This window comes from Lepidothrix coronata, unplaced genomic scaffold (genome assembly GCF_001604755.1).
Source record: "Lepidothrix coronata isolate B3197 unplaced genomic scaffold, Lepidothrix_coronata-1.0 Scaffold125, whole genome shotgun sequence".
NCBI classification, from domain to species: Eukaryota; Metazoa; Chordata; class Aves; order Passeriformes; family Pipridae; genus Lepidothrix; species Lepidothrix coronata.
This window is the reverse complement of record NW_016690305.1, coordinates 1,406,643-1,432,503: the sequence shown is the minus strand read 5'-3', so window position 1 is coordinate 1,432,503 and position 25,861 is coordinate 1,406,643. Positions and strand designations below refer to the sequence as shown.

The window sequence follows — 25,861 nt, the reverse complement described above, 5'->3', positions numbered from 1 at the left end:
AACAGGCTTCAGGAGAGCTCTCTATGAAGGCCAAGAATGGGATCACCCTGATGTTGGGATGTTCCACAAGAAAATGCCCACAGGCTCTCCTTATTCTCTTAACAAGCTGCTTAAGGCTGTCTGCCCACTTATACCACTGGATGATCCTGCTTCACATTCCCCTTTTCCCACCTTCCCTACTGTCTTCTTGTTGCCTCTTTTTCCTTCACTGTCTTCTCCAAACCCATATTGACATGACCCTTTATACTGTCACACTAATACTAAGCAATATGTATCATTAAGACTGAAAGCAGCACAAGTCAAGGTGAGAAGGCAGGGATCAGAGCTACAGTTTGTCCAGCTGTGCTTCCCCAGACAGCATTCCAGCTCTGACACCACTCTGACTGTAATTTTCAGTGGAAGCACAGTGAATTCCCTTCTTACCTTTGGATCCATAGTTCGTCTAACGTTGTCTTATCAGAGTTTGCTGGAGATGGTGATCCCTTATGAGATAAAACATTCAGAGGCTCTTTGACAGGCTCATTGTTTTTGAGTGAACCTGTGACATAAGAGAAAGCCAAGAGGGTGTTAAAACAGTTATTTTTTTAATTTACTTTTACTGTAGGCAGTGGTTCGCTCTACACCAAAGGCAACAGAAAGACCACAGACACAAAGGTGGTTACATTTTAGCTTCGATTTTCAAACAAGATCAAAGTGTCATCAGCTTGCACAGTGCAAGATGGTAACAGCCTTTGTCACAGCTGCAAATGCAACTGAGAAAAGGTGAAGTTGGATATAGGTGTCAGTTCTTACGTGTGTGAGTAGCACGCTCACCACTGCAAACTGGTCCCAACGTGAGTGATTTTCAGTGCAATCCACTGAGCAGAAAAGGTTTATCTGTGTGTGCCTGTGCATGCCAGTATTTGGTTTCCCAAGTCAAGGCTTCATGACTGCTCTGCTTTCAGGCATACAGTAGATGTTCAGTTTACTGGACAAATCAAGGTTAGATTTGGGTGAAACAGGAGCTTTACTTTTAATTGCTTCTCCAATTTCCCTCAGATGAACCTCTGATCCCTTCACAGGGAGCCAGAGTTGTATTAAGTCCATGGCTTACTACTGTAGTACTTGGCAGGAGAGGATGCATCTCACTTTTCAAATGAAACCTCCTGTTGTTTGAGGCTTGTTGATATATGGCCTTGTTGTTTTTTATTAGAAATATTTTGGTCTAAGGCATAATTCTGTTTGCATTTCAAACTGGTGACAGCACAGTCAGGTCAATGCTCTGACTGAGGCTGGTTTCTGATGCACCCTTTTAATCAATTTTCAGAGGGAAGGTGTGACATCCAGAATTTTAAAACTTGCTCAACTAGTGCCAAGGGCTTATGAAACAGTAGTTTGAGTTATTCACTTTGAATAATTTAAACACTTTATCCTTCTGTCCGAGGAGATTGCTTAAAAAAACCCCAACAACTGTTTTTCCAGTTAACGGAAAACATCTATTATGTTTTACAGCTCCTAGGCTATAAGCCAAAGCTGGGCTGGTGCAAAGGGTGCCTATATAAAAACCTTTCCTTCTGCTGAATTTAGGTTATTTTACATTGGTTTTTGTGATCTGATCTCTTGAGTCTTTATTTTTCTCATTTATTTTCTCATTTTCTCTACTTTGTCTTTTCCCCTGTATCTTTCCCTCTCTTCCTCTCTTCTTTCCTTCTCCTCTCCTCCCCTCCAGTCATTCCCTAAGCAAAATGAGAACAGGTTAACATTTGAGCTTGACTCATATTCTTGGATAGCTGCTGTTCAAATGGCTTGGAAGGCAAGATAAAATAGCTCACCCATCCCTTGCTTCCATGCACGTCAGCAAATGCTGTCAGAAGTTCCTGCTACAAATGAGGCTGGTGTAGAAGCACCCGCTGTCCAGTTTCAGGGAGAGGGGATGGAATCAGTGAAGTAGAGGGAGAGGGCAGAAGAGCTGTTCACACAGTCTTAGCTGAATTTGAAAGCTGTAGCTCTGAGATGGACTCGCTACAGTCACCCCGGAGGAATAGCTATTGCTCCTAGCCCAGGTCTTGCTGTACAGATGGAGAAAAGAAACGTTCCCAGTGTGTCTTGTTGGAAAATTGCAGGTATGGAAGGAAAAACCCTGTTTGGAACCGATCCTGTTTCAGCAGCAGTAACACAGGGAGGGGGTGGGAGAGAAGCGCAGGCCAGCCCCTGTGGATGCTCTAATGACTGCTGAGAGAGAAGCCCTTCTTTTAGCTTGTCCTTCCTCAATGTCACTGGCCGGACATGAGGGATGCCCTCCCGTGCCGATGTCCCGATGCCGTGACGCTGCAGGTGTACGGAGAAGGTGCGTCCTCCCGTGCCGGTGCCGCTGCAGTGGCAGCAGCAGGTCGCAGGGGTGAGGGCCCCTCACAGCGGTGGGACTCTGTGCCGCCGGGGCGCAGCGGGGAGGGCGAGCCTGTGCTGTGCTTGCTCTGCCCCCGTGCTCGGGAAGGCGGCGAGAGGATGGCTCTGCTCGGGTCCTGTCTGCACCCGCAGGGTGGAGAGCAGCTCTGCTCTGGCACAGGCGACACTCAGTTTATCCACAAACCTCATTGCAACAGTAGCAGAATATTAAACAGGAGCTCTTTGCTCTGCCGCTGTCTGCTTGGAAACTTGGAAAAGGGAGGGAACTTTCCTCCTGTCCATGCCACAGGGTTGAATGGGCCTTTATACTGCTGGAATAGCGTGGCTCCCTTGGCAAGGCAGGCAGTAGACACCTATTTTCTTGGGGACATTTCCCAAACCTCTTTTATTTTCGAGTGGAGGATGTTTGTTCTTTGTTTTCTTAGAGAACTTGGTCTACTTTCAGGGGCTGAAGCAGTGGCTTTACTGCTGCACAACAAAGCAATAGCTTTCAGGCTTGAACATCAGTAGTGGTGCATCATTTTGACACATGCAGCTATCCAAAGTTCAGACTCCAGTGCATTGATTCTGTCAGATTATACCCTGAAGATAGGATAGGTATCTTTGCTGTGAAGGAGTTATAAAGTTCAGTTTCTCTGAGCACCAGGGGGATGAAGCAAAGGGCGTTTTCTGTGTTCCCAGTTTCAGTTCACTCTCATTTGGAGCTTAGATTAGAACCAATTCGATTTTCTTCTTGCAGCCCTGTTTCCAGTGCTTCTGAGTGTGCTGCAGTAGCTCCTTTCCTGGCTCTCTTCACTTCTCTTATCTTTCTCTTGCTTCTTCACAGACAGCTGCTCAGACAAGGTTCCAGCTCAGTGAACAGCTTGGCCTTGCAGTCATGCTCTGTACTGCTCATACTCAGAGAAAGCCAACTCAATCCTCTTCTACTGAAGCCGTGGCTGAATGCATGTATGTTCTGGATGGTGTTCCTCTTATTTCAGCCTCCCAGTTCAAAGGGGGCTTAGGTGTTTCTTACAGCTGTCTTCAATGCAAGGTGGCAGCAAAGGCACTTTCAGAGAAGCCTTGCTCCCCCCTCATAAGAGCCCATTGCAGTTTCCTCTGGTTCTGCTGACTGTTTTTTCTATATGTTGCTCACCTTGCCAAACAGTTACCTGTACGGTTCTCACTACTTTGGAATATGTCCTTTCTGGGTGCTAAAGAAGTCCCTACTTCATTGGCAGCTTCATGTCTTTCCTTGGGTAAGTTATTTTCCTTTTAGAGAGCAGAGGGGTGGCAGTGCAGAGCCCCACGAATGTTTAGATTCTCTGCCACAGCATGTGTTTAAACGTCCAACCATGTCACACTTCCATACTGAGCACAGAGGGATAGCACCCCTCTGCCACCTGTGCCATAGGGCAGGGGTGCTCTGTAATGTGCTGGCTGCTGAGCTGCTTTCCACCTTCCCTGTCCCTTTTCTATTCCCTAGAGTTCCCAATCTCACTGCAAAAGGGAGCATAGTGCTGTTTGGGTCGGTACTCACCTGTGACATGCCCCATGTGCACTGCCTCTCTCGAAGTCTTTCTTTTCCCTCTGTTCGGCAGCCTCATGGATCGGTAGTACTTGGAATTTCTTTGGATGGCAATGTAATGTGTTGGCAAGTCCCCCTCGTGCGCCACTGGGTCAGCACCTGCTGACTCCTCCTCACCCTCAGAGACCGCCCCTGACTCTCTCAGTACCTGCTGAGAAAGGCCCTGCCAGAGCCCACCAGCGGAGAGCCTGTGGGTGGCTTCTCTCCCATGCTCATCCATGGCTTCCAGATCTTGTCTCTATGGCAACTGAGATGATGGATCAGCAGCAGAGCAGCAGAAGACAGGTAGCCTCCACAACTCCATCAGCTGTATCCGAATCAGAGCTGGAGATGGACAAACAAAACACAACAAAACAAGAGAAGAAAGGACAAAGTTCTGATTAGTTCAGAGGCCGTAGTCCATCATCTGTTTAGGGTAACAAAGACTTCCCAGAACTTTTTTTCAGAGATCATTCTGAGATCATCATCTCACAAGCCTTATTCTAATGTCCTGAACATTGCTTTGATGTGCTCATGGTTGTCCTTCCACGGCACGTGGTAGTGCTACTGATGTTACTGGAAAAATGTAGTATTTTCTCAGTTGATGACCACTCCTTTTTGTCAGTTGTGAGCAGCAGATTACCAGTTGATTTAGAGTAGATAACAGGGAATGGTCATGTCCTTGTTTGCGAGAGTGAAACTGCTACTGAACAGAAAGTAACAGCTGAAGAGAAAGCTCTGTTAATCTGTCTATTATCTGAAGAATTATTGCCTTTTACAGGGTGCCTTCTAATACTTATCAACAGCGCTCACTCCTGCTGTGCACATAAGTGAAGTAAAAACCATGTAACTGTCCAGAAGTGAAGGCAGAAGAGACAAGATTATGTAGTGCAGAGACTTGATTAATTTTCCCAGAGTTGCCCTCAAGTGCCAATGTGCCTCCTCAGTGACATGGGGACCAGCACAGGGGTCCCACTGCTCCTTGTGTCAGTACGTGGACTGTGCCACTACTCCCAAGCATTTTTAGGACTCCAACAGCAAAACAGCAATTGATCCTTCAGCCTTTGCAAGACTGGGTAAAATGGGAACTGATTACTTAAGCATTCGCTGCTCCTTTGTCTGCTGAATTCTTAGAGCTGTCAAATTCCTTCTGAGTACATAACGTGATTTTGTGACTGATGGGGGCTATCATGAATAGTAGAAAGACATGCTGTACAGGAAATGTGAATATAAAATTGACAGCTGGCTGAGAGAAGGGCATAAAAGGGTGCCATGGATTAGTCATTAGATGCTGTTTTGAGAAGTTACACGTATCACTGGTTTGTTACATTTCCAGTATATCCAAGACACAAGATACTCCAGAAAGTTAAGCATTTCAATTTTTGTTCTTGGTTTTCTGCAATCTCTATGATCCCATGTGTGCCACAAGCCTTTCCCTTGCTTGCCCCCCAGGGTCACTCCAGCTGACCCTGGGATATCAGGGACAGCTGGGACATCATCTATGAATCCTCTGCTTTCCAAAATTTTGAAGGGCCCCATGATTTATCCTTATAAAGGGTGGGTCACTGCCTGAAATCATGCACTGGGCATGAGCTTCCTGGCTCTACAGAGCTGCTTTCTCCCTTCATAACCTGAACCACAGCATGCAGCTCACAACTGCTAAATTTGGATCCTGACTTCAATTCTGCCGAGATTTTTGGACTGTTTGGAACTGGTGGTTGCTCTGGGACTGTTTCCAGTGTTACTGGAACTGTATGAAGGACCCATTTATTGGTTGTGGTGCTAAGTTTGGTTTGTAAATGACTCTGAGGTATAGAGATTCACTAAGCTTGTTTCTGTGGAATAGCAAAATAAAACCAGCTACTGTTGGAGACATTTTGAAAAGAAAGAAGAGGCTATTTCTTTTCCTGGGCCTCTCTTAGTGTCCCAAGACTAAAGCCCCAAAGGCTTGATCCTTGCAACTGTGATGGACAATGTCTGTTAACTGGATCAAAATTAGGATTACAGCTGTATTCCTTCCTAACCCTAAAATCTAACAACTGCTAATTTTTGATTTCTTTCTCTTCTATAGATTGTTTTATGCCTTGTCTTTCGAGGAGATGAACCTGTAACAATCTCCTCTATATCAAAGTTCCTGTGTGCTTTGAGTGGCCACCCTTTGTCCATGTGATTCAGACTGGTGCAGAGACCTGTCTCTCCTGTGGCCTTTGCAATGCTGACATAGTTTGCAATGCTTAGCAAATTGCTGCTGGTGTTTTCTTCAAAAATGAGTTAAATTTTTCCCAGGAGCTGCTCAGCAGTTAAAGTTTTCACAGGAGCTGCATGCTCGAAACCAGGTAAATCTCCAAGGGGATCATTAGGCAAAGAGATGCTCATGTGTGCATGAAGAAGACTGTTTTCCCCTTTCACTTATCTGGTGAACATGGGAGCACCTGGATGTCACTGCTGGGCTTTTACAAAGAGACTTGGCAGAGAAGGAGCCTCCAACACTCAGCTGGGTTGCCCAAAGACATAACTATGTGTTCAGCAGCCCTGTCAAACCAGTGTGGTTATCTTTGCCAGATACTCCTCCTTTGGTCCATCAGAAGAGTGAAGGTGCCCATCCCACACAGTCAGCTTGCTGCCAGGCTACCAAACAGTCCCTAACAAACAGGATCCTTGACCAGAACTGAATATAGCAATGGATGAGAGAAAGACTTCCATGTTTTCTAGGAGAGGCAGAGGGGGCACTTGTTTATTGTGGTGGTTATGAACAATACATACTGGTTTTTTACTTTCTTCAATGAAGAGTTCAAGAACAGAATGTATTTCTGAAGGCAATGCTTCTGATTCCAAAACTGATACTCTAAGAAATTATTGAGAAACGATTTACTGATATCAAATAGCCTTGGCTTTTGCAGTTTTTAGGCCTATTAAAAAACTAGGGATGAGTTTAAGGGATACATTCAAATTTCATATTACATTATTCTGGTAGCAGTCAAGCTATTCAGTGACTGAGAATGCATGACTCAGACAGGTGTGGACCATAACTATCCCTGTCTGAGTGTTTGCAGGGAATTTTTGAAGAAGGTGTTCACCTCTGATAATCACAGGTGAGTGTCAGGTCTTGCATCCGGAGTAACCCATCCCAAGTATATTCCCATGCCACCTTGAGATCACATGGCTGCAGCATCCCCACTCACCTGGATGTGCTTTGCAGGCAAACACACTCTCCTGTAGTTCATGGAGAGCAAAGTAGCAGCCAGTAGGGAAAACAGAAAGATGGCAACCTTGAAGCCAGTATGTGACGCACATACAGAACACTAGAGATATGCATTTTGACTCACACATAATTCAGCCTCCAGGAATTTGACTGGGTAGAAATTTTACTTGCCAATGGAAAAAACTGGCACTTACCAGCAAATGCCATGACTTTTGTACAAGAACAGCTGACCTCAGGGATGCTGGGTAAAATGCTAATAAAAATGGTATAAGGGACTGAGGTTCCTAGAGCAGTGTGGACCCGGACACATGGATGCATGCAAAAAATAAGGATCAGTGCTGCCTCTGGGAGGGTGGGACTGGGTGTGTTTTCAAGGCATGGTCTGGCTGTGAATGGCACTAACTGCTGGTCCCTACTGTACAAAGAGAGTGGGTGATAGGGATTCAAAGGGTCTCAGGTGTAGGAAAGGCATATCAGGTGTAGGAAAGGCATATCAGGTGTGACTTTAATCAGCTAGAGCTACTCAAGGATGTTTTTAGTAGCAGAAGATGCAGACTGAAAGATGAGATTGCAGCTGTGTAGACCTGCAAATGGGTTTGTTCTGGGCAGTTTGATCTGGGAGTCTGGAGCAGGAGGTACATTCTGGCACTGGTTGAGCATCACTCCCTGTTTGCCCACCCCACGCCGTGGCAGGCGGGGGCAGCTGCATGTGCTGTGCCAGAGGGAGGCTGTGTGACAGGGGCAGAGTGTGTGACGGGGGCAGAGTGTGTGACGGGGGCAGAGTGTGTGGCAGAGGGAGGCTGTGTGGCAGGGGCAGAGTGTGTGGCAGGGGCAGAGTGTGTGGTCTGTCACTGGTGGCAACCTCGGTGGGTACTGGTGGCAGAGGGAGCTGCTTGGGGCTGGCAACCCCAGAAAGTCAGGGGGGCTGCCCCAGCTGTTGCTGAGGCAGGAGGGGTGCATGCTGTGTCAGCTGCTGGAAAGAGCCACCTCCTTCCCTGCCAAACGTGCTGCTCCACATGCCCGACCCCTCTCTGTGCTGCTCCACATGCCCGACCCCTCTCTCTGCAGCAGTTCTCCAGGGCTGCAGCACAGCCAAGCAGGCAGCTGGATCCTGGATGCTTTGCTGCCCCTGGTAATTTGTGGCCCTTGGTAATGGGCTGTTTTGCTGTGCCTGGTGCTGGCCCTGAGCTCGCAGCCCCTGTCTCTGGGAGGGTTTCTTCTGCTCGCTCCCCTCCGCTGCCACAAGGCAATCGTAATCAAAACTTATCTGGGTCCTTGCACTCAGCCTTCCCTGCGATGGAAGGGGTGCAGCAGGATGAGAGCAATGGCTCTGCTTGCTGGTCAATCCAGTCCTTCTTAAATTTCTAATTCTCCTTTAAAGTGGGGAATTGTATTGTCTGACTGAAAAGTGCTAAGTACTGTAGAAGGAAGTCAAAGAATGCTTAAGGATTTTGGAATGAAAAGTGCTCAATTTGCTGATCTTAAACAATGCTGTTGCCCAGTCTGGAAGGGTAATGAAGATTGCTTAATTAATATTAAGACAGGCTGAAATCTCCAGCTGTGCAACTCTGGGGATGTTTCAAAGCAGGAAGTAACAGGTGTGAACACAACTTGACTGCATGGTTGGCCTACATAGGGACATCCAGTCACTGGAGATGAATTGCCCTTGTCTGATTGTATAATGTGTCCCCACCACCACAGGAACAAGATCACAGGATTGATGTGTCTGAGTGGGCACCCAGCCTATGCACGTGGGTGCTCTCAGCAGCCAGGGCAATGAACCCCCTCACTGAGTTACCTACTGGGGTGTTCGTTTTGGGGCTCACTGCAGAAATTACTGTCTTGGCTTTGGCTGTAGGGGGTTTATGCTATAGAAAGGCAGAAGGTCTTATAATCTTTTCTTCCTTTTTACGTGTCGAAGTTGTTTCAAGTATAAAAGCCCTCTTAATGACTCATCTGGAAGGTTTTGCATGCTGAATGTAGGGATGCACCTTTCATGTATATTTGATGAACCAGATGGAGCTCTTTTAAGAAAGTATTTTGACTTCAAGCCCTCATAGATAACATGGCTCCTTTAATATTTCTTCTTTAAATACAGTCTGAATGTATATGCAAGTACTGATTTAGCCGCATCTTAACAGTTTCTTTCTAAAATGCTTTTTTAAAAGTCTTGTGCAAACCAAAAACAACCCTCTCCCTCCCACCACCATCAGTCCCCCATTACATCCCTGCTCATGCATTAGGTATTGACTTCTTCCCATCCTCCTGGGTTTTAAGTGGAGTAGAATATCATCTCTCAACTCTTTCACTCTGCTTGGTAATGAGGCAAACCCAGCTGTGCCAGGTTGGAGCACAGTCCAGGCTCCAGCAGCAGCCCTTACTCATGGGCCACTCCTGCTCACTCAAGGAGTGCCATCCCTCAAGGAGTGCCCCGTGAGAGGGCCCTGCCAAGGCTCAGGGCTCCGCACAGGCTCAGACCTGCGTTTGCATGGGGAGATATTTCTGTCTGAGTCAGGGGAATAGTAACACCCACAGACTCAGCCCCAGGCTCTGGCAGATTTAGCTCTCAGCAGATGTAGCTATGAATTCATTTGGCCTCATCAGTGGTTTAGGGAAGGCTCAGACTTTGAGCCACTGTGAGTGAGGTGCTGAGCCACCCCTGCTCCAAGGGGGCTGACTTCCAGCAGAAGTACAGGCAGCTGGGCATGGGAACACCTTACTCTAAAGCCCTCGGGGCCCTGAACTGCCTGACCACACATACATTTATGCTTTCATTGTTACTGGTCAGGATCACCATCCTTGAAGTGTTAACAATCCTTGACCCTTTCTATTAGGTGGTGGCAAGAGACAGTTAAGCACATGTCCCTGTCCAAAGCAAGCTACATGACATTTCACAAAGGAATTTCAATTATTTAGGTACAAGGCCAAGGTATTATTTGATTAAGGCACAGGGGTGGAGACAAAAAGGAGGAGCATGAGAATAGACTGACTAAAAAATGAGACATGGATCAAAGAGGTTCACAGCAGAAGCCAGACAAAACTAGACAGTAAGTCAGGGGATGCTGGCTAAAAGAATATCAAATAATTTGATTCCCCATGTTTCCAGTAATCAAACATTTTGTACTTATTATGTAAATAAGATTAAATTCTATAACCAGCCTTAACAGAATCAAAGTACAACACTCCAATTTTGAGATAGTCTTTCAGGTGAGGAAGGTTAACAGAATGGTTCTACTGCCGTGATTTGGTGCTGGTACCTTATTTATAGCAGGCAAAACCAAGACAGAATTATGCAGTTCGTTACACTCTTGTGACAAAAACCCCCTTTATGTCTTGCACATATGTTACAGAGAACCTGTTTTAGAAACACTTCAGGGACTAAAAATAAATCCATTGGACCCATTTAATATAGGCTCCAAACCATGTGCTTTAGGCACCATGAGACCCAGGGAGCAGGGCCTGGAGGGAGAAACAGTACATGTAAAATGGCTAAAAATTACTCAGATGGTCTCGCTAGATCTAAAACTGTTTCCAGAATTAAGTCAGGCATTGTGGGAAGGTCTCTGGATAGAGGTAAGCATACATGTGTAAACATGGACACAAAATGAGTGTGTCCTACACTGGTTACTTACACAGGACAGAAAAGGATACGTGCCTTCACACAGTGCCCTCTGTGTGAAACATGGGCTATTTATAGCAGCTACTTTGTGTTAATTAACTAATATATCTCAATATATACTTAATAAATAACATCAGATAACTGCATATTTTTCTGCTGCAGCATGATTTATCTTTTTGACTATTTACTGGTTCTTTAGAATTCAAAACCAATTATTTAAAAATGTGCTTTCCTGTGTGCCACTAATAATTGACATCTCTGATCAAATCATGCATCTCAGAGAGTGATCCTGCCCTATCCCATTAAAGTCCATGCTTCATCCCCTGGGTTTCATGTAGTAGATGTAGCTATGGGCTATAGCTAAGATGTTAAAGAACTCCCCCTCTGGAGCTATTCTACATATGTGTGTGTACATATCTGTGCATATACAAACACACACGTGCTCTCCCGCTGTGGAAGAGGAGCCAGCCTCAGTTTTAAAGCATACAGAAGAGCAGAAGTGGAAATCTGCAAGCCTCTCTGGTTTTTATTATAAGCTCTTAGAACTAATTAGACGAAAATCTGACCTCGTTTCTGTTCCTTTCCTTAAATTATTACACATGCAATGGTGAAAGTACATATTTGCTTGAAGATTTTGAGAGAGTCCTGAGAAGTAAAATGGATAAAGCCCATCCTGTTCCTCTGACATCACTGACATATCTCTCTACTAACAAGAAGTCTTGGCTCTAGAGGAAGCCCCTTTCCTTTTCCTGCTGTTTATGAAACTTTGTTCTCCCTGATGCCATCCCATTCCTTATTTCTGCTTAGAAGATTCTACTGAAACTGTTGCTAAGTAGCTGTGGTTTGAAACTCATGAGGTTTTCCAGGCTTATCTCTGGAAGAAAAGCAAATAATTAAAACCAAATCCCCGCATCTCCAGGCTGGGGGGAGTACACAAGCATCAGCTCGGGGCTCAGGTGCCAATCACAGGACAATCTGCCCACAGCAGAAGGCACCAATGTACTGTGCAAGTCTGTACATTGGTGCCTCAGCAGTCTGGCTGGTGATCTCCCCTGTTTTACAGGCTTGCACATGGGAGTTGTGGGTCCTTGTTCCTTTTTGTTTGTTCTGTCGGCTGTGTGAAGCCTTCTAGCCATGGAATGGATATGCGACATAGAGCTTACACTCAAAAAGACTCAGTTACTCAGGTATAGAAGCTTTAGTTTCCAATGAAATGGTTTAGTCAAAAACACGGTACGAGAACTGATGCCCTGGGCATAATTCCTGGCTGAAGGCAGCGAGGTTTGGTAATGCCAGGACACTCAGAAAAGGAGGGTCAGCAGATGTCTTGGTTGAAGCTTTTCAAGACAGACTAGTTAGTAAGCAGACAGGCCCAGTGTCCCTTGGGCAGACAATACCTGCACTGCTCTTGGGGAAAAATATAATGATGCCCAGTTCTATTTCTAGATTTGCTGGCTGTGTATGAGACACTTATTATGGAAGAAATGAGCAGGGGTGGTTGTTTGAACTGCAGAGAGGTAAGAACTCAGAGGGGTTTTTATTTGAAAGCTTTCATGCAGAAGCAGGGAAAGAGAGGGCTGACTTAGCTGATCAAGAAATAGTAGAGCTCTCAGTTTTTCCTCCCTCAGTGGTTATTGGGTGGAGGGTCCAAGGACTGTTTGTTTGGTGAATCTGCTGGCAAATTTGTAGCTGCAAGGGAGCCAGAAGTCGGTAGGATATCAGAATACTGTTAGACTGGTTACTGCTGGCTTGCAAACCCAGGCAGGTTTGGAGTGCTGCTATGCCAGGCTGTCCTTGTCAACTGCATTAAGCTAATTTCAGCTAATTTCAAACCTGACATAAGCTGATACTATTCTTACAGCCTGTTACTCTGACTGCAAGTGCCTTTAGTAACTCAAGAAAAGCAGTTGATACACAACTCTGGAAACTGTGCAGCAAACAGCGTGGGCTGATGCAAACCTCCCCTTCAGGAGGGCTCCTCTTAGGCCCCACGGGAGGATCTGGCAGGCCGAGAAGCTCTCAGGACCGCAGCTCCTTCTCTCCTACTTCTGGGGGACTGGCTCAGGGCTTAGGCAATCCCACCCAACCCTCCCCCACTGGCCTCTAGTTTGCCAGCTCCAGCCCTGGCCAGCACGGCCCTGCAGGGAACGGGGGCCATGGCAACGCTCCAGCCCCCTGTGCATCCACAGGGACTCTCCAGCTTTGGGCCAAATGAGTGTGTCTGCAACCAGAACTCTGTAGCTCACTCCACCCAAGTGCTAGGAAAGATTGGCAAACCTTTCCCTGTTGGATCTTTCCTTCTAACAGCCCTTGTAACCCTCCTCTTCATCCCCAGTTTTTAAGCATGGAAAGAGGAAGGCTGGGATAGGGGCAGTGAATCTCACAGGATCCAGGATTGGGTCCTGTGAGAGCAGATGTAATTTCTCAGCTCTGCTGCAGTTCCCTGGGCAATCTTGAGCATGTCAGAGAGTTTCCTGAGTCTTAGTTCCCCACCTCTACACTGGGATTGGTATGTAAGTTTATGAATACTATATTTCTTCCACAGACTCTTTTCTTCTGAGTTACTTGAGCAGGAGCTTAATGTAAGTACAAGAGCATGACATGAGATAGACTAATGTGTTCCAAAGAGCCCTGGACAATACTGTAATTAAAGGAAAAAATGAACCAGTTTGAATATTCTTTTTTTGGTTATTTTTCATTTGATGCTTTATACATTTCAGTCTCCAGGTGAAAAGCAGGCATTTTGTCTAGGTTTCTAGTTCCTCAGTGTCCCTGTTGTTCTTCCTCAGTTTCATTTGAACTGGCTGCAACTTCTCCTAAAAAAGGGTTCTTGTTTTAGGAATTGCTCCTTTTCGGAACAGCAAAGTGCAAGTTTTGCACATTGAGTAACCTGCTTGACCTGGTTTTCATAGGCATCTATTTGAAAGATGATTTTGGATAGGAAAGACAAGGCAGGGAGGAGATGCAATTTCCAGATTGTTTTAGGCTTTACAGTTTTCCTTATTTTAGATCTAATGGGACAGCTTCCATGGGGTGCTGCTTGGAAACATGAAATATTTCCTCCAGGTGCTATGGTGGGAAAAATGATAATTGCCTATAGAAATCATAGAACAAGCTACTTTCAAAAGGAAAATCTGAGTGAAAACCCCAGGCACTGGCCACATAGTCAGGGAGAGATGATGGTAATTATATAGTCAGAGAACTTTATATTGTCTTGCAAATGTCCTCTCCAAATTATAGCAGTGTGGGACAATGGCTTCTTTTTCTCTGGGCTCTTCTTTTCTGGCAGTTACTGTGGTGTTTCACACATACTCCTGTATTTACAGTTGGTCTTAAAGTGGATTGAATCTGGAAAAAATCAGCCCTGACTAAAATTTCTGTCCATCTCTTAAGATGGATGTCAACCAATTAGTACTTTTTGCAGGTTCAGCGAAATATTTTAAATACTTTTCATTATTTTAGTGCAATTTCCTGCTTTCCACTAGATCTGGAAGGGACAGCTGCACTATAACGGTGGAATCCGTTGATAGTTTAGGATCTCAAGAGCTGTCTTGTTCTTATGAAATCTGAGTCCTTGTTTACTTTGTGCATTTAAAAATATACCTAATTGCTGGGACAGAGTTCACAGCTACATTGGATTCCCAGCAATTGGTCTCTGAGAGTGAAAGGAAAGATCAGCTAAGGGGAAGGATCAGCCTGGAGTTAAGAGGAAAACAAGCTGTTTTTCACATTTCCTGTCTTTATTTGTGTATTTTTTTAAAGCAAGATCACACATAAACGGTTGCCAGGAAAAATCCCCACTTGTCCTGCCCCTGGAAAAAGACACGGTTTGGTTGGCTGGTTTGGGGGTGTTTGCTGTTTAGTTGGTCACATTAATGCTGCTCTGTGCAGGCTCTGACCAGGCTCCCTCCCTGGGATGGGTTTGGTGCCTGTCAAGTTGTGCCAGTGGCGTCTCTCCTCTCTGTCAGCCAGTATTTCAACAGTGGCACAACTGTGCTCTCCCTGGCTTGCACACAACTCCTTCAGAGTGGCTTTGCTCGTAGAGCAAAGTCAGTTCTTTCCTGGGCACTGGATTTGTGCCTTTGTTTGTGGCCTGACATTTCATTCCTCTTCCAGTATCCCCCCAGAATAGGATTTTACTCACCTGACACTCAGAGGCTGAACCAGTCTCTCATTTGCCATCGGGATGAGGTATGTCCAAAAAGTCTGAACTAAGCTCCCCCAGGCAGTTAGAGATTTGCAATTCAGTAGTGAATCCAGAGGCAGGTATGTCCTACCGAAATTTGCAGTCCTTCAGTCCTTGTACCTTCCTGTCAGTTCTGCTTGAGAGTAAAGTTTCCCTCAAACTTTGTTTGCTCAGTTTCCAGAGTCACAGCAAACACAGTTTAAAGGCACGGCTTTCTCTTTACCCAGATAAGTTAGTACAAATATGCCCTGAATGTCCTTTGCACTGCTTGTGCCAAGGCTTAATGACAGGGCATTGTTAAACCTCCCATATAAATCTTTAACAACTGGGTGAAACTTCAGTCCAAATATGAAAACTCAAATACGTGAAAACAGTAAATGGCATTTGCTTACACTTTAAGACCCACTGGCTCAGAGACTGCTCTTGCTTTACATTATTTACAGCCAGTTGAGATGAAAAGACCTAAATGTTTATGACTATTTTTAGATTGCCATTTCTTAATTTCATGTGTATTCACATACCTGGGCACTGGGGTGGATATAGCAGTGCCAACCTGGTTTTATTTTAAGGCCTTTTGGATCAGTTCATCCAAATGCCTGTTATAATTTCCTCCCTTGAAATAAATAATTTGATTTCTTATTCAGGTTGCTTGCTTGCTTTCGATGATTTGAATGTCCCTCTTCTGGGGGCAGCTTAGGCCCAGTGCTTCAAAGGAAGACAAACAAGTCTGTAATTGCTGTAGATACCTGTGCAGTGCTATACTTAGGAAGGAAGTTTTCCCTCATCCTTGGATAACTCACTTTGTATTTTTAAGCCTGCAGTTGGATCGACTCTTACAAGAAGCATCACATCTCCTGCTGAATTTTACGCTAGTCTTTCCTTCGTTTTTTATTTCTTTTTGAAGTTCACTGGACTTGCCAAGTCCCTTGTTCATCTCAAAATATATTAATTGTTCACAACATTACCCTATTCCTTTTAAAATGCCGCTGTGTGCCCAGCCTACCGTGTGGAAGGTCAGATGTTCCTTGAGTTAAACTTGGGTTAATCTGAGCTCAGTCATCATAGTTTCATGGTCAGCAGTGTCAGTGTCCCTTTATATCAGCTGAGGGCCTGGCCATAGAGGGCTGCCAGCAATTAATCCTGTAATGATTAATCAAGGTCACCATCAGACCTGTGCACTGCTGGTCCGAGAGCCAGCAGGACTGGGGAATGAGGGATGCCGTGGAATCTGGGCTCCTCTCTGTCGCAAGAGTTGCCCAGGGTGAATCCAGCTAGCCTCGTGCTTCAGACTGGCTTACCTGAGTGTCCCAGCACTGCAGAGTACATGAAGCAAGGCACTCCGGTTTTATTGCTTTTTCCAGCCAGTAAATTGCTCCAGTGACTCCTTCTCAGTGTTGTTATTTTGAGAGTAAATAAATCCTACTTCTACAATCCCCTTTTTGTGTGTAAATCTCACCACCTCTCTTCCTTTGCTTCCCATAGATTGTGCCATTCAGTTTGTTACAAAAATAAGGTACGTTTATTTCTTTTTCTCTTCCAAATGGGCAAAGTAAATGGAAAAATATAATGGGCAGGCTGTTTATTGGGTGTTGTCTCTCCCAGGGTAAGGCAGCTCCCCTGTGACAAACTCACGACTCACCGTGGAGAGTCAGAAGGCTCACAGGTCTTACAGGCTATGGGGTGGTGCTGTTACGCTTTGGGTTGAGGGAGTGTTTTTTGATTTAGTCCAATTTTTTCCACAAGGTGAGGAAACAAGTTGTGAAAGGCTATGACTTAGTGGGAGAGAGACACTGGCAGAGGATTCTCTGCTTACTCCTGCTCGTGGAAATCAACAGTAATGTAACTGGAGTCAGTGGGGTGTGAAATGGTGCCCAGTGAGTACCTGCTCCTCCTGCCTGCTGCTCCTGCAGTTGATAAGGATAGCGAGGTGCTGGTCTCAGATGTGCTCAGAGGCTCTTTTCCTTATCTAGAATTGGCACTAAAAGAAAGCACTGAATGTTTCCTCATTCAGTGAACCCTGTTTCCCAAAGAGCTCTGCCATTAGCATCCGCCTGTTATATTCATAATTATTATTACTCTGGCTTTTCCTTGTTTGCTTTTTTTCCCTCCCCTGACAGAGCAGACTTTCAGTCAGAGTTCGGGTCTATAGGATTTATCTCCTGCACCCTATTCCCCAGCACCTAGAAAGCAGCCCATGGTGTTTGGACTGCAATGTGCAACCTGGTGTGATTGGTGCCTCGCATGGTGTGACTCCACAGACCTCCTGGGTTGTTAAACAGCATCCCCAGGACAGCAGCCACACTGCACTGCAGAGAAAGAATCCTGAATTACCTGGGCCAGCCTTGCCTCTTAATGGTGCCAGGAGTCAATGGGCACAGGTTTAACATTTTGCAAGGGAAATACAGTGTGATAATTTTCAATGGACTATGTGTCACTCACTAAATACCAACTCTTGTTTTCCTCCTAATTACTTTTCACATACACTCAGAAGCATTAGCTTCTGAATTCCTTTCCTCAGCCTCCATGTGCAGCTACTGCTGTATCTTTCCTAAGAGGTGGCACCCGAAAGTGAATGTGGTCCTCCAACTTCAAATGCTCCATTGTTCAGAATTCTGTCATTATATTATATTCTGCATTATTTTTATATCCTCTTATTAATGCACCCACACACCCCATTTGCATTTTTTAACCTTTTTAAAAACGTTTTCATTACAACAATCAGATAAGGGCAATGAAGTAAGCGTGGAACAATAGAAGTGAAGAGCTTGATCCTCCTCAGACTGAAACCTGTTTTAAACTTCACTGGTGACACTGAAAGGAAAGAAGGAGAATCAAGCTGTGCACATCTACAGAGGGACATCCACTTTTGATACTTAATAAGGAACAGTTTTGTAGAATAGTTGCAGCACACAACATGTTTGGGAAAAGCAAGGATGGGTTTGCAGCTAAAGAACTGTGGTATGGGCTGAAGAGCAGTGCTGGAGCCTGGATGCTGGCAGTGCTTGGTGCTGACTGTGCAGGGAAGCAGCACAGGCTGCCCATGTTGACTGTGGGTTTGCCCTGCACAGGCACTGGGGTTCACCCAGTTTAACCTCCCTGGAGGACTAAGCAACACATTCTTCGTTTTGGGAGTAGTTTGAGCCTCTGCACAGCCACATCTGATACCTATCCTGAGGAGTGGGCTGAAGGCAGGGCACCCCAGCTGGCTGTAGAGGAATGTGTGGGGTCCTGCTTGGAAAGGGAGATGACAAAGGGAGATGAGAGGTGGCCTGAGGCACAGCCACTCTGCCATGTGCGTGCTGCCACCATAGCCCATGAAACCACTGCCACCACAGCAAGCACATCTGGGACTTCCACTCAGAAGAGATGGACCATCAGTTTTAAGCTGCAGCTGGACAAGGTGATTTCTATTAAACAAATGAGTATGGGTTGTCTGGCTGCAGCAGCCGAGTGTGTGACTCAGAAAATCACCCGAGTAACACTGCTGCTAGCCAGGGAGAGGAAAAAAGGTGAAGAAATCCATAAAGCAATAGCTCATGTCTGGCATTCTGGCAAACCTTAGAAGCCTCCTTCATGAATTGCTTCTGCTTTGGATTTTCTCCAGGAGTCACTGTTGAAAGTTAATATCTGCTGGATATCAATAGCATTGTCTCTGGAGGGACTTCTCCTCACACTGATTGTTGCTTGATTCCAGGTAAAGCATTGAGATACAAATGCCTTCGGGCTTCTCTAGTGTGCCCCAGTTAGGCAGTACTTCACTTGCCCAGTTAGACAAGGTTCATAAACACGGGGTGTGGTTTTACGATGCAGCTAATTAGCTCCGATGGCTAAGTGCCAGTCGGGGAGGTGAGTCTGCTCCTCCTGTCAACAGCTTTGAGCTCCTGCTCCTACTGCAGATTCTGCTGCTTGTTTGACTCTTGCTGACGCAGTCCAGGACAATGACCTAGCAGAAACTGTTCACTTTTTTCTTTATGGATTAGTGTTTTGCCAGACTGACATCTTCTGATGGCTTGCCAGGGTAAAATGAGCATCCGTGCTGGCACAAGAAGGGATACAAGGTTGCTCAAGAGAGAGGAAGGAGAGCAATACAGAAGCATTACATTAATTAAGGTAGTCAGATTGGTTGTCAGTCCATACCTTTGCAACTCCCTCTTTGGCTTGCACAGATCAACCACAGCTGCCATCAGTTGAAGAGATTTTCTTCCCCTTCTGTCATTACTAGCAAGATCTGTTTGCAGGATTGTTATTTTCATTTTTTCAGATCACTTCCAAGACAAGAAGTATTAATGGCAGCAATGGAAACAGCAGAGAAGAGGAGAAAGCAGGGGATGCAGCTAGGAAAGGTCCTTTCTGACAGCAGTAGCACATGTAGTGGTGAAATCATTTGCTTGGGTACTCCCAGCAGCTGCAGGTGCAGGCTTAGAGGCTCTAGGCCAGGCAGGGCACAACTGGGAGAAGGGGTGCTGCCTCCTCCTCTTCCTCAGCTGTGACCCCAGGCTGTGCTCTACCCTCTGTTCCTCAGCCTGACTCTCCCCCATAGCTCACTGCCTGCAGCTACTGCGATAGTTTGATCCTGGAACACCTCCACAGAGGCTCTGGGAGCTGCACCTGCCTGCACTGGCATGTCATTCCTGTATCCCTGCCTGGGCTCCCCTGTGTTAACCCATTTCTTATCCAGAAAGAACGTGCTGGTGGATTGGAGGTGTGGGGAGCCAGGAGAGGAATGCTGGATTATCACAGCACTGTCACCTCCTGGTTATAACACTTTTGTGAGGTCTTTTGGCAAACTTTCCCAGAGGTCAGGATCACTCTGAGAGGAAGCACTGGGACCAGAGGGACTTTCCTGTCCTCTGCCCCAGGGCAGAAGAGGTCCAAGAAATAAGACAGCGTGGGAACTGTATAACCATTCGGAACAGCAGCTGCTCCACAGTGCTGTCAGCCCGTGCAGGTAGAAATATGCTGCTTAATTACTATGATAATGTAAAAGTCTTTCCCTATTGTTTGTCCAGCTCACATGGAGCCACCCCTTATATGCAAAGCAGGTTTGCTATTTAAATGTCAGCTTGTGTATACATGCCAGCTCCTGGTTTTCTTGGGGATCCAAGACAGCTGACATTGCTGCCAACATAAATAATTTTGCAGGTTGGAGATAGTTGGTAAGAGCGTGGTGAGCCTCCCTTTTATCTACTCCAATAGGAGTGCTTTTTGGTTCTGGTGGTTTGTTTTTATTTCCTTTTGACGTGACTTCCAGGAGACACAGAGTGAAAAAGGTATTTATTTTTCTTTTTTCTTTTCTTTTAAAAACAAGCAAACAAACAAACAAGCAAACAAAGTTTTTCATAACAGGGACATTGCTAGAAGCGAAAAAGGTAAATACAAAATTTTGGAGGTTCAAGTAGGAGTGCAGTTTGTGTATTCCTCCACGAAACATATTTTAAGAAAAATACTACTGCTTCATGTAATTCCTCCCTATTGCTAAGAAAACCTCCACTCTAGGGCACAGGAGCTACTGCCAGCCTGAGCCACATCAGTTTGAAAACAGAACTTGGTCGATTGTTTAGGAAACCATGTAGTGGGGAGCCTGAAAATCCCCATGTAAATGTGATATGAAGTTTTTACCACAAGAGAAACTTTCTGTTTCTAGTGTGGTTAAAAAGTTTAATCCAGTTGGCTGCTGGATTAAAGTAATTCCAGTTTTGTGTCTTTTTCAGTTTTGAATTCTGAATGGTTTAGTTTGTTTAAGGTTTATTGTTTTACAGTTTCACTGATAAGGTCTTTCTGACTTTACATTGAGGGCGATTTATTGGACTAAATAAATGTGTGTTGCCTGCTTGTTATGAATCTCTATAGCCTAGATTTAGTGTGGGATCTGGTCTAAGGGCACAAGCAGGCTGGGGATGGAGCACTCCAGTGCTGGGCTGTGGCAGAAACAGGCACAGCCAGGCTGTTCAGCAGGGAGGAAGGGCTTCCACACAGGAATACCCTGTGGAGCAAGGATTCGAGAAGCAAACCGGGTCTTCTGTTTCTTAGTCCTATACAACTGGAACATGGCTACTCCTGGGAGCCCTCTATGCAATATCCCGGTGGAAATGCCTTATTTTCCTTTAAGTGAAACAGAGAATGTGTTTCAGCATTAGTTGAAATGCTTTACACATTTGGAAAACACTGTGAATCCAGGTCTGATGTTGAGTACAGAACAACTCATCTTGGGTTCTTGTGCTTACCTTGCAAAGCAGAGTTTTAGTTGGGTTTTGTATTTGGCTCTGCCTGGGTTTTGTGTTTGTGTTTTTACCCCCAACCCCTCCCTGAATGGGTTGTCTGTTTTTTTGGGACCTATCTAAAATCATTCAAGAACAAGCTGCCTGCTGCACAGAGTGTAGAGCTCTCTGATGGAGACCAAGGGATAGAGTTCAGCTTATTACCTCATCTCTGCTGGTTTGTTTTTAAAGACACGCTGTCATTTCAGCTTGGATCTGAACATGTTAAGAACAGGTCTGTACAGAAGCTGAGGCCAGTGGAAATGTTATCGTTTTTAGTCACTTGGAGAAGGATAAAGCAAATAAACATGCAAGGGCTCATCCTGCTCTATAGACAAGTCCATGTGAGCTGCCCTGAAGGACAGATGAGGAAGGAACAAGTACCCTCTCCTGGAGTCTGCCAGCACCTATCCCTTTACCACCACTTGGGCTCCTTCCAGGCATTAGATCCAGCACAGATTCATTTGTTGACAACTGTTATTTTTTTTTGACTCTTCTGGTGTGCTGGAAACAGTCTCTGCTTTGGAAATCATTACAGCTGTGTAACTTGCAAACTATGAGTAATGGCTTCCTCCAGTTTAACTCCCCCTTCTCTTAGTGTTTGCACTGTGCTCATCCTTCCCTGTCTGCCTGGTCCTGCCCGGAGGTGAGGTACTGGATCTCGGTGCAGCAGCTTCCCTTGTGCCTTGGAGAGGAATTGCAGGTAAACATCATTCTCCCTGAACCGGACACTTGGCAGGGATAAGCCTGGGAAATGAATTAAACACTCCAGTAAATACCAAAATGACGAAGGGAATATTGGCTTAATGGCTACAAGATAAATTTCCCTTCTCCTCACCAGCACCTCTCTCATCTGGGAAGAGGTGAGGAGCTATGTTCTTTTCTCCTAGGAAAAACTTACCTTTCTCACTCTTTTACCTCAAAAAAGTACAGCTAACTCTTCTCTCCAGGGTCACTGAGTTGATGCAGATCTGAGCAATTTTTGTCTTCTTGTGTACAACTCTCCAGTATCCTGCTTGTGTTTCAGGCCTTTGTGTTCCAGAAGTTTATCTTTTTCTTTTTTTCCCAGTTATAGCTCTTGGCATTTCAAAAGACACTGCTGTGATCTACAAACTTTGCCATTGTCCTTGGGTCGTGCTGCCTGCAATATTCTCTTCTTCCTTGCAGGCCAGGCAGTGCTATTTCAGTAGGGTTTAGGAGCAGAGTAGCATCATGGACATGTGCATCCTCTGGCAATTTAGCCTTGGAGGGACTGGTGTGTCTGATTTGAATTCCTGCAGTGCTGGAGGATGAACTTTGGAACATTCTTCCTGTGGCTGTCCTGTCAACGATTTGCCAATTTTACTTCTCTTTTATTCAGGAGGGTCTAGTTAGTGGGTTTGCCTTTGAAAATGGGTAGAGGTCAAGAGAAAAATCAATTCCTTTCAGTTGGCTGGAGAAGTAACTAAAGCCAGCACTATTTTTTTCTTTAATATATAAATATTAAGAACTTTATTTAAAGATCCTGCATTTTGGATTCTGTGTGAAACTCAAACTGTTATGACTCAATCTCTGCTCGAGGATCCACGAGGCAGAAGGCAGAAGAAGCTGAATACTGACTTTAACTGTGTTTAAAAAAGGATGGAAGAGTTTCTCTGCAGATGGATACACAGTGTGTATATACATGCATCCAGCCATAAGAGCCACACTGTGTGTAGGGAGCACATATACAGGTGTGTGTATATGTGTGTATATACACACACACTCACACATACCTCTCTTTAGTCTCTGGATAGATGGAGAAGTCCCTTGGTTCCAGTATTTTCCTTGATTATAGTTGCGGGTGCTGTGTCCAGGAGCCTCAGGCTTGTTTCTATGGCAGCTATTCCCAGTTCAGTGAGTTCCTCAATCCCCTTTTGGCAATAAGGGGAAGAGTGTTGTGACACTCACATTGACTGTGTCATGGAGGGCTGAGAGTGTGGGCAGAGGTGTCTGCAGGTGACAGGCTCACGTGGGAGGGACTCAGGTGCAGCACAGCCTCCTGTGGCACTGGTCTGGATTTCCATCAAGGGCTTCATGGCCCAGACCTCTCCTTCTCTTTCTACCTCTCCTTTATATTTTTTTTTTGTTCTTTTCCTTCCCTCTTGCTCTACCCTGAAGCAGGACTGCAGTATCAGAACAGCAGACTGCGGTACCATGAGCAGGAACGCCAGGGAACCTGTGCTGCACTAGACAGGCTGACTAATTCCCTTTAAATAATCTCCCTTTAAATAGTCTGGAAGCACGCTGGTGAGTTCTGTTTCAGGAGCCATGAGCACACAGCCACGGCTGTGGGCTGTATAAATAGCCACAGCCATGCTGGGAAGTAGTGAACAGCACAGCTATTTGTTCTAGGAAGGTCTTCCTGCTTCCTTCATGTTACTGCCTGGATAGCTGGGATCTAATTCTGGAAACATTTAGTGCAGCAGCGGTGAGGTGACAGTTGGTGACAGTGAGGAGGGAGCAGCTGCTCCTGGGAGATGGACTTCCCTCTGCAGTGGCTTTGGATCTGAGTGGCAGTGGGGCTGGAGTCTGTACAGGTCGCTTTAGCTCAAACAGTGCAGTTCAGACCCTTCTGAGCAATGCTGTGAGTTCAGAGATCTCACTGGTATTTATAGCAGCTGCAAGGCGAAAGCAAGGAAACACTCCCTGTCTGGCTATGGATCTGGAGAGAGTGTAATGTGATGGTGCTGTCTGAGGAGGATGAACTCAGCCTATCTGTGCTGTCCTAACTCAGGAATCAGCACTGCAAAACAAAACAATTTAAACAAACTGTGGACCTAGTCAAGGTTAGTTACACTGGCTAATACAAGCTTTCCTCTTAAATATGGAAGAGTGCAAACTATTCTCCAGGTAGGTACATGCACTCTGCAGCTGCCTCCACAGCTGGTCCTGAATTATCAAGGGAGCCTTCAAAAACACGAGGATCTGATCCATGTCCAATAGCTACTATAGCACTTTCCAAGACTTGGATAAATAGGAGAATCCTCAATGAAGAGTGCAGCAAGTCTTGCCTCAGCTGAGGTAGGAGGCATTTGAATTTCTTACTCATAGTGTATTGTCATCTTCTCCCTGCCATCCTACCCACTCGATGCGTCAGAGATCTAAGGCTTGATTTTTTTTAATATTTATTTTTCTTTTTTTTTCTTCTCCCCTTCCCTGCTGAGCAAGGGATATCCAAGCCTTCAGTTTCTGGTGTATCATGTCAGAGACAAGTATTTTCCTTCTCTCTTTTTCTTTTTTTTTTTTCTTATTTTTGCCCCCATCCGCTCAGAGGTAATTCCCTCAAGCCCACCGGGTTTTTGCCACGGTAGGTTGGCTCACAGGAGGAGCTCAGTGCAAGAGGCCAGTGGGCCGAGTGGGTCTTGGGAGAGGAACAGAAACTGTGTGGGGCATAGCACAGACCAGGTACACAGAGGCAGCTTCCTTAAATTCTCCCTCATGTTTGCTTTCCTTCATAACGTTGCCTTTAAGTCACTGTAAAGAGGACAAGGTTTTCACCTGGTCAGAAGTGCCACCCAAAGCTATGGGACACCACTCAGACTGTTCTTTAACCTTACTGAAGGAGGGAAGTTCTCTTCCTTTCTTTATTCGTGCTCAGTGCTTGGCATCCCCAAGCTGGGGCGCAGCTGAGGTCAGGGATTGCCTCAGTGTGTCATTTATATGAAATTTTAAACTCATATTTAGCAAAGCAGAAGTTCTGTGCCAGGTTTTGGATACACCATCACCAGAGATGTTAATGGTCTTCTGAGGGCAAGTACTACAATGTCTTATTATCAACAGTCTTCTGAATTACAGAGTAAACCCACAAAAGTCCAGGCCTGTGAATTTAATTAAAAAGACAAAACAAAGCACAGCTTTTTTATTAACTGTATTTAGTGCACTTGCCTTGCAACACTCTAGCCATATCAACCAGGCTGCTTCTGGGGTAAGTCTGGCCTCAGTTCCAGCTACTCTGCTACATACAGGTTCTCTTTGGACAAGCAGAAGAAAAAGGCAGAGCTGAAAGTAGCAGAAATTGTTTCAATGCAGGACAGGCCCCGCTGAGCAAGGAGAGCAAAAAGCAGCGCCCCATCACATTTTGCTGGGACAAAATGCAATGTGCTTTGTCTTCCCTCCAGCGCAATGGCTTCGTTCCCTGTCTTGGAGCAAGAGACGTTGTTCCGGAACGGTACCTGGAGCTATCGCATTCCAGCCCTGCTCTACCTGCCCCGGTTCAGCATGATCCTGGCGTTTGCTGAGGAGCGGGAGGATGTGGTGGATGAACACGCCAAGCTCATAGCGATGCGCAGGGGCGTGTACGACCCCAGCACGCACCACGTCCAGGTACCAGTGTGGGGAGGGAGCGGGGGCACTGCCCACCTGTGCTGCTCACATGGCTCCACAGCACTTCAGTGGATTTGCCCTCTTGCTGGAGGGACAGGGCAGCTTCTCCTCCCCAGTTACGGGAGACAAATCTGCCACTAAATAATGCACGTGTTGCTGAAACTGCTGGGATTCAACCCCGTGACCGGGCAGCTGGTGGGAGGACTAACAGGGGGCAGGTACAGCAGATACTCCAGGACAGGCTTTGGACCCATCACTGGGGATGGGGATGCAGACAGAGAGAGGAGACAAAAGTCCTGTTGTGGCAGCCAAGATGTGGAGG

The 25,861-nt window shown here is 45.8% G+C and overlaps 1 protein-coding gene and 1 long non-coding RNA gene across 3 annotated transcripts in view; one reads left to right on the top strand and one right to left on the bottom strand.

Moving 5' to 3' along the window:
• The window catches only part of NGEF (neuronal guanine nucleotide exchange factor), a 50,888-nt gene extending 35,710 nt beyond the window's left edge, over nucleotides 1–15,178 (bottom strand). Inside the window, exons 1-3 of the mRNA XM_017826216.1 lie at nucleotides 14,897–15,178; nucleotides 3,905–4,276; nucleotides 424–538 (exon numbers count right to left, since the gene is read on the bottom strand). Of these exons, the coding sequence (XP_017681705.1) occupies nucleotides 424–538; nucleotides 3,905–4,172 (383 nt within the window). The 5' untranslated portion in view covers nucleotides 4,173–4,276; nucleotides 14,897–15,178. The remainder of the gene's footprint in view (nucleotides 1–423; nucleotides 539–3,904; nucleotides 4,277–14,896) is intronic.
• The window catches only part of LOC108502853, a 33,770-nt gene extending 8,237 nt beyond the window's left edge, over nucleotides 1–25,533 (top strand). For both annotated transcript variants that reach the window (XR_001876640.1, XR_001876641.1), the window contains exon 5: nucleotides 25,335–25,533. This is a non-coding gene — a long non-coding RNA (uncharacterized LOC108502853). The remainder of the gene's footprint in view (nucleotides 1–25,334) is intronic.
• Nucleotides 25,534–25,861: the final 328 nt, after the last annotated feature.